The sequence below is a fragment of the Alligator sinensis genome, unplaced genomic scaffold (assembly GCF_000455745.1).
Source record: "Alligator sinensis unplaced genomic scaffold, ASM45574v1 scaffold674_1, whole genome shotgun sequence".
NCBI lineage: Eukaryota > Metazoa > Chordata > Crocodylia > Alligatoridae > Alligator > Alligator sinensis.
The window spans coordinates 1,682,522-1,690,803 of record NW_005842032.1 but is presented as its reverse complement, the minus strand read 5'-3'; the positions used below and the strand labels follow the sequence as shown (position 1 = coordinate 1,690,803).

Below are 8,282 nucleotides of genomic sequence, written 5' to 3'. Positions count from 1 at the left end.
GTTGCCTACACATGAGCATACCTGGCCCCACTACTCCCACAGCTCTCAGAATCACTCACCAGATGGTGGGGGCTGGGGTTAAGGCACCCCTACCCGCCTTTCACTGGAGCAGTAACTGGCCTGGCATTTCTTGGGAGCTTCCACACCATTAGGAGCCCTACCAGGCCACCCTTCCCTGGTAGGGTGCAGTTTTAGATCATGCCCAGGACCAAGAACCACTTGGTCTTACCTGCTAGATGTTCTATGTCTCTACCTGCTCCCAGCAGCAAACTGCTGTCTTTATATAGCTAGCCTGTATTCTAAAATGGCTGCTGCAATCAGGCACCTGCTGGCTGCCTGACTTAGCCCTTAAAGTGGCAAGCACCTGAAGGTGGGCTGCCACAGGGTCTCATAGCAAATCTTAGAATTCTGTTTTGCACTGCTTAGTAGGCTACAGCAATGATCACTTTAAAAACAAACAAACAAACACAAAGCAAAATTCATAAAGCTTGAGTCCTTAAGGAAAGGCCTAAATTATAGATTAAATATTAAGGCAAGTAATTTCAAATGTTAATATATGTCCCTTTAACTTACGCTGAATAATTGTGCTATTTACTCCACCCAAATAACAGCAACTTTGGATCTGATAAACAGAAGTTGTAAAATGGAGATTATAACTACCTAGAAGCCCATTACATCAGCCTTCAGTCTCAGAACTCTTGATGGTGGAAAGCACATTTGCTAATTTAGCACTTTAAATGTAAATAGCATTGCTCTTTACACGGTTCACATTATCAACATTTTTCATTTGTAAATATGTAAACACTAAAATGGGGCAAAAAAACCCCAACTTTCTGTTTTTGCAATAAAAAGCAGGTAACTGTAAAATGACTCACCAAATTCATCACATATGCTTTCATTTTCTATAAGAGTTGGGTGATCAAATGTATCCCGACAGTAAAAGATTTGGGGGCTCTTGCTTGTTACTGCAATGCCACCAAGAGCTAAAACAAACTGGTCTGTTAATACTGAGGATGGCTTGTCTTGAAGACGCTTTAGCATGGAACGATATCGACAGTATTGTGGATAACTAAGGATCAAGAGACTTGAATCTTCATCTTCTTCACCTGCAAAAAAACCAAAAAAACCCTTTAAAGTACATTCTATTTTGTCCCAGGGGTAATATAAACAGTACAAATGAAGTTGTAGCTCAATAGGAAGAAACATAGTAAACAATTTGGGGGCCTTATCTTGTTTTCAATTAAGTCAATAGCAAAGTCCCATTGACTTAAACTGGAGCAGGATCAAGTCTGCTCATTAAAATTTTATCTTCAATAAGAAAGTATTTTTCAAAAGCAGGGAAGACCAAACAAAAAACCCTCAGAATGACGTATTAAGACACCTTTGTTTTACAGACTTCAGGCCATTTCTACCACCATTATTCACAAGAGCCCTAATTTTACTCCCTTGCAGTAAGGTACTACAGCTTAAGTAAGGATGACAATATCTATGCTCTAGCTCAGTGGTCAGCAACATTTTAAGGCTGCAGGCTGGACTGACCCTGTTTGTGTTAGATGCTGGTGGGTTGGTTGGAGAGTGGGAGGACTCAACCACTTCCATCATTTTTCTCTGCAACAGTATGAGGAAAGTGCCCACACCCAACACTTTTCCTTACAGCAGTCAGGGAAAGCAACTGCTGCCAAAGCCCCCCACCATCAAATGCCACCAACACCCTATGTCTGTGAGCTGGATTTTATGGTTCCTCATGCCAGATCCTGCCCATGGGCTGTAGGTTGTTGATCCCTACTCTAGCTTACATAAAGTGGCCTCTCTATTTCATGAAGTCTGCCATAAATGCTTTAATAGAAAGATTTCATGATAGTTAATCTTCAGTTTCCAATGTCACTTTACTAAACTAGACTGCACACTATTTAATTTTTTTTCATGATAATTATACACTCCGTATGTCTGGAGAGGAGAGGGTTTTTTCACTGCTGTTTGGGGGGGTGGGGGTTAGAGGGAAGGTAATGATTATTTGGCCTTTCCTTTAAAGTATCTAATAGTAACCACTATCAGAGAGAGGATACTGGAGTAGATAGATCATAGACTGATTCCACTCTGGCAATGTTTATGACCCTAAGCAATCCCAGACAGAAATTCTTGTGTGAATAGGCAACACACGACAAAATACATAGTATACTACAGTCAAATGAACTTTTAAATGGCTTCCCAACTGCAAATCCAAAAAAATCCAGAAAAAACTTCCTTTTATTCTGTTGAGTTTTAAACAATATAAAATAAAGGCATCTAATTTTGAAATATCACAACAAAATTTCATCATATGATTACCAATGGGAAATGTGACAGCAGAAGACAGAACATAACAACAAGAGAAGGTGGTAGCATGACTTTTATCAGCCCTGATATCAGGGTATCAGGCCAAAACTGAGATTCTGTATTTCTATTTGTGTTCATTTAGATCCTCATGTTGGGTACCTAGATTAATTTTTCTCTGCACATCTATGGAGGTATGTATAGGTCTGTAGTTTACACTTGCTAGGCTATTGCCTGATTACTAAGTAACCTAGTCTCTATTTCTGTCAAAGATACTATAATCAAATATTTAATTCCACTACCAATATTTTAATAACCTTTCTTCCTCTTAAAGTAGGATTACACTTCAAATAATTGGAAAGAATGTTGGCTGAAATCCTGGCCTAACCAAAGTCAAAGGCAAAAATCCTTTTTAATTTCAGTGTCGTACCATGTTAAGAGGTAATATTAATTTTAATTGATCCTTGAAAACAGAGAAACAATATACAGAATATTTTTTAAATGACAAAATGTGCTCTCTTAAAGTATCAATGGGAAAATTGTATACCACCATACCTAGACCATCTTTGAAATTTCAGAGTTATAAATTTAAGTATTATTTGGAAAATAAATATAAAATGTTGAACTGAAAGTACTATTTTCACAACAGTTCTTGAAAGCAGTCAGTTTGATAAGTATTGAGACTTCCCCTGTCCGTCCAGTTTAAACAGAAGGCAAAACAATCCCTTTCACAATGTATATGGATTATATCTTTTAGTAAACATTATTTAAATATTTTTCTAGGAATGGCTGAGTTACTGCAGCCAAACTTCTTTAGGTCAACTAGGATGTGGTCAAAATATTTTTACCAAGTATCTATCCCATGACCCTCTCGATCACATTTGATTGTGAAATAACTCTTTGCTATACATGTGAGTGTGTATAATTCTCTCTTCATTAGTAAGAAATCCTGAAACTGGATCAGAGACCGGAACCATTCAAGGGAGAAACAAGCTTATGATCCATCCCTCAGCTCTACTGTATGCTTGTTACTTACTGCTTGTACCTTCATGTATGCATTGGTAAATTGATTCTGTTGATCAGGCAGCACATTTCTTATGCCAGGATGTGGTCAGCCTTTGTACCAAGGTGCATATAAATGTGTCTCCCATGAGCCTTTGTAACAAACCATTTGTTTCCACTAAGATGTGTCATAAATCACTAGACAGAATTCTATATACTATTCTGTGTTTGATGAATGACATTTTATCTTAAGCCAATGTCATAAACTAAAGCCAGATCACTATTTGCAGGATCATTCGTCTACATATTTGTTGCTTTAGCTATTTTTTTGCTTCTTATTGCAATCCATAACGGTGTAAACAAACCTGTATGCAAAGTTAGCCATGCAATAAGTGATTCCAATAAATGCTTTATAATTCATTTTTTCTTTGCCTGTTCACAATAGGCTGAACAGATAAATCTAAGAAAGAATAAAGAATGGATAAACTGCATATTTGTTTAGTGAAAGACAAACAGAGTGTTCCTGGAACAAAGACTTCTCTCAACCGCACCCACATGAGAAAGAAAATCAAAGTAGCAAAATACAGACCTCCCCCCTAGATGATTTTTACTGTAACAAAATACAGAAAATACCATTTGATTGTGGTTGCGTATATTGCTGAATTTTATCTAAATTAAAATTATCATAAAGTTTCCAGTTATTAGAAGCTGAAATGTTAACCAAGCTTCTCACTTTCTATTAAAACAAGGAAAAATAATGTAATTTAAAAAATATTTCATTATGAGCTTACAGAATAGAAGATGCTAAATTACTGAAAGTCGTTTTACCTTCAACAAGCTCTGTACATAGAAAAAGATAATACAAAGAGTACATTGCTTGTAAAGCTCAACTGAAATTATACTAATCCCATGCTTATATCATAATTACATGTTTTAACAACCTCTTTCAATGTCAATATTTCATTTATTTATATATAATTCAAGTTCAAAACAGGTTTCTATAAAGAAACTGTAATTACAATGTGAGGTTCCACCCATGCTTGGAGAACACTAACTGTATATCTATGGATATAATCCACATAGTTTCTTTTATTGGGGGGTTTGGGGTAGAGGGGGGGATTGGCAAGGTTTGGCATTCATGCTGAACAGCATATTCTCCAAATTGTCTTTGTCAGTAAGAGATGCATGAAATGTCAAACGCGGTGAATCTATGCAGCTTTCTAAATTAGTACAACCATTTTTAATATGTAATTCAAGATAAAAAATGCTAAAAGCAAGACTTCCTGACAAACCCTTTCAGATGAAGCACTACTTACAGAAAGAAGAGAGAAATACAGAAATATAAGTTGCTCTTTGTCTGCTTGTTTCAGAACCATCAGATTATAATGGCTATAGCTAACCACCACAATCTACTTCTAACAGCAGCAAGCATTTTTTTTCTTTAAAAAGACCTTCACACCAGGATGTTATAGAGCTTGATGGAAAAAGTATGCATGTTCCTTCCTGCACCTAATTACCTCAACAGCAAAATCTGCCAAGTATTTTGCCCTTTAGTTCTTTTAATCGTATTAGTGAAAATGCATTTTGATGCCAACAGAAACAAACATTTAAAGATTTTTTTGCTTGAAAGATTCCAAATATGTATTAGGCTCATGTTCGAAACACAAATTTTCCATTTCCTCTCAGAAAACGTATAGTTATTTTTCAGAAGAAATATTAATTTACTGCTTTTGTACAATTAAATGTCTACTTTCAACCCAATTTAAATAAAATAATGTCAATATGAACTGCTTTCATAATGATTTATGCTACCTTCTGTTACTTTATTATATTAGACATTCCTTTCTCTAAGCTTTATACTTTCACTGTGCTCCTAGCAACCAAGCAAAGGCTGAGCACCAACTTTATGTCCCTGGCACTGCTCCAGATTTTACTGTTATTGATAATTATATTGAAGTTTCAATTTAATTGCTACTCTGTTGTGACACAGAATATTTTTCATAATTAGGCACTTCCCATTTTCTGTCCATTTATTTTTGATATTACTAAAAATGATTTTTTATTTCAGAAAACATAAGCAGAACAATGATACAGATAAGAGTAGATATATCTGTTACTATCATTACCAACATTATAATGTGAAGCAAAAAAAATTGTGAATATAATTTCTCGGAAGGTAATTTTCTTTTCAGTTTAAGTGCTCTTATTCATCTTACAGTTACTCAATGATTTCCTGTTTTAATTACAAGACATTATACAGAAAGACATTTGTAAAAGGGAAATGTGCTAGTGCATAAGACTAAATAGCTTCAATTGGTGTTTAAAATTCTGAACTTGTGCATCAACTTTTTCAATTCTCTGTTCCAGCTTTGTGCAATGTATCCTACTACCACAAATCTAAATCTCTCCCAAGGCAGTTAAGTTAGCACAAATGTATACATCAAAGAACAAAATACACTTGCAGTTAAACTGCTGAAAAAAAGATCAGTTATTTTTTTCTCACTGAAGCTGTTAAAGTGGAGGCAAGCCAAGGCAAGGAGTGGAAAATATTAAAAAGTAAAAAGCTCGATTAAAAAGAGAGAGACAGAGAGATTTGGTCCTAAATCTATATGAATACGCCACAAACTATTTCATAAAAACATACTGTGACGTAAATTACACATCAGTCTTGCACTGTTGTGGTTATTTTGAGAAATGGTTTGTACTGTAAGTCAGATGGTAAAACCCCACCCTTAATGATTTTGCAATTCTCTATATAGCAATCAACTGGAGCAGTCATGAAATTGCCAAGACAGAAAACAGACAGAGCTGTAGAGAGTGTGTAATAAAAAGATAATGTACTTTTAACATAACAGAACTAGAAGATTGGTTTTATTAACTAAAAAACTACTTAAAAGGTCCCAGGCTTGCCATTTGTTTTGATAAATGTTAACACAGATCTTCATAAGATAAGCAATGAAAGTACCAAGGGAACTAAATAAAGTGGGACGAGGCATTGGTTTATAGGTTGCAAATTGAACAAGGGAGTTATTGTGAATACACAGTGAAAATAAAGAAAAATGCAAGGCTTTGACCATCAAGCTTTGCGCCCCCCATCCCACCCCTTGGATAAACTGCAAAGGAAAATGCAAACACCACTGCTGATGCTGCCTTCTTTCATAGCTGATTGTATGTAGGAAGGCCTCATGGGTGACATACAGATCTTATTTTTTTTATTTATGATTTTGTGTATACTGTACTATAGCCATATTAACAACAAAAAGCAGAGATTCTGGTAATTGATGAAAAGGCTGGATATTTTTAGTAAGTAAAAGGCTACTCAAATGAATGAGGCCACAAATTTCAGTGAGAGCCGAGTTCCTGACTTTCTTGGTTTGATGAAAAAATGCTAGCCTGCATTCCTAAAATGTGCAAACTGACTAGGATCTCAGTTTAAGATGTCAGCTGCCACCAAAGACAATTAAAACAATAGGTTTCCATTGGAGTACCATGACACCCAGAGCAGATGGATCCAACTACCTGATGCCCCTTTAGGAACTGTGAATGATAACATATGCCTCCCACAAAGTGAAAGCCCAAAATTTTGCAGTGGCCATCTTGCAAAAGAGAATAAAACTTTATCCCAGTGAGTGTTAATGAATAGGGACCTACTTAAATCGCAGTTTTGTGAACAACAACCATCTCCATGGAAAATGGCATTGGATGTGATTTCCTAGGAAATCAGTGGGAAAAAAAAATTAAAATGCTAGTGAGGAGCTATTGGTCCTCGCTACTGCTGTGGCCCAGCCTCACAGCCTGCCCAGGAGGGGAAGGTGCCAGCTGCAAGGGTGGCATGAAAGGTGCGGCCAAGATGGCTGCTGCCCCCTTGGGCCTCTCCACCAATCAGTGCTGAGGGGTGGGGCTGCACAAAAGGTAGCCAGCAGTCAAAATGCTGACCACCATCTTGTCTCCCATCTCCCTGAGGCCTCTCTGACAATCAAGGTCAAGGGGTGGGGGCTCTCTGCCAATCAGTGCCGAGGGGTGGGGCCACTGTGAAATAACTGCAAAGTTGGTTCTTTGGGCCATGAGTAAGCCGAAAAAATTGCTTTCTCTCGCCATGACTTAGGTAGGTCCCTAGTAATGAATCTTCAAGCATCCAGCCCTTAAAATGAGGACAACATCCTCCACCTATTGTTATTTCATCGCCTTTGGCAAGGGCTTTTGGTATCATTAGATAATACCAGCACATGTATGGGAAATGGAGACACACCTGAGCTATATAGCCAAAACCAATGACTCCCAATGCGGGGATGTATACTGCTTGATCCTGCCCTTTGCAATGCAATCCAAAAGGCATAACGTAGCCATCCAACAGAGATAAACAACTAACAGCTAGTTATGAAAAAGCAGTAATACTGCAAGAAACAGCCCAAGTGAGGGAGAAGAAAAAGCTTGTAACTAGTGTGCAGTTTTATAGAGGATAACCAGGTAAATAAGAACAACCTTTCCTTCCCAAGCCCTTTTATGAGGAGACTCGCCCCAGAGGTGGTGCAATCACCTACTCTGGAGATCTTTAAAAAATGACTCAATGCATACCTTGCTGGAGTCATCTGACCCCAGCAGTTTTTCCTGCCCAAGTGCAGGGGATCTGGACCCAATGATCTCGTGAGGTCCCTTCCAGCCCTAATATCAATGAATCTATGAATTTACCCCCATCCATTTGTAATCTCTGACCATGTGATCACAATCCAAACAGCCTCAGTGTGAAGCAGCCCTTGTGGGAGAATGATTATCAGCAAGGTTGTAAGACTATCCATTCTGGTAATCTTGAGGCTAGCAGCCATTTCCCTTTATCCTAAGCAGCCCTGATTTTTGCTTCATCACTGGAAGCACCAAGTAGCAGTGTTCTGAGGGTGGAGTTTATTTTGCATGCTACAGTGCACTGATGTGATCACTGAGAAAAGTGCCATTGAAAAAGAGATCTTAAT

At 37.5% G+C, this 8,282-nt stretch overlaps 1 protein-coding gene across 3 annotated transcripts in view; it reads right to left on the bottom strand.

The window, feature by feature from the left end:
- Positions 1-8,282, bottom strand: part of ARID5B (AT-rich interaction domain 5B) — a 170,798-nt gene that overhangs the window by 100,384 nt on the left and 62,132 nt on the right. For all 3 annotated transcript variants that reach the window (XM_025202628.1, XM_006022361.3, XM_006022362.3), the window contains exon 4: positions 876-1,106. In XM_025202628.1, coding sequence (XP_025058413.1) covers positions 876-1,106 — 231 coding nt within the window. The remainder of the gene's footprint in view (positions 1-875; positions 1,107-8,282) is intronic.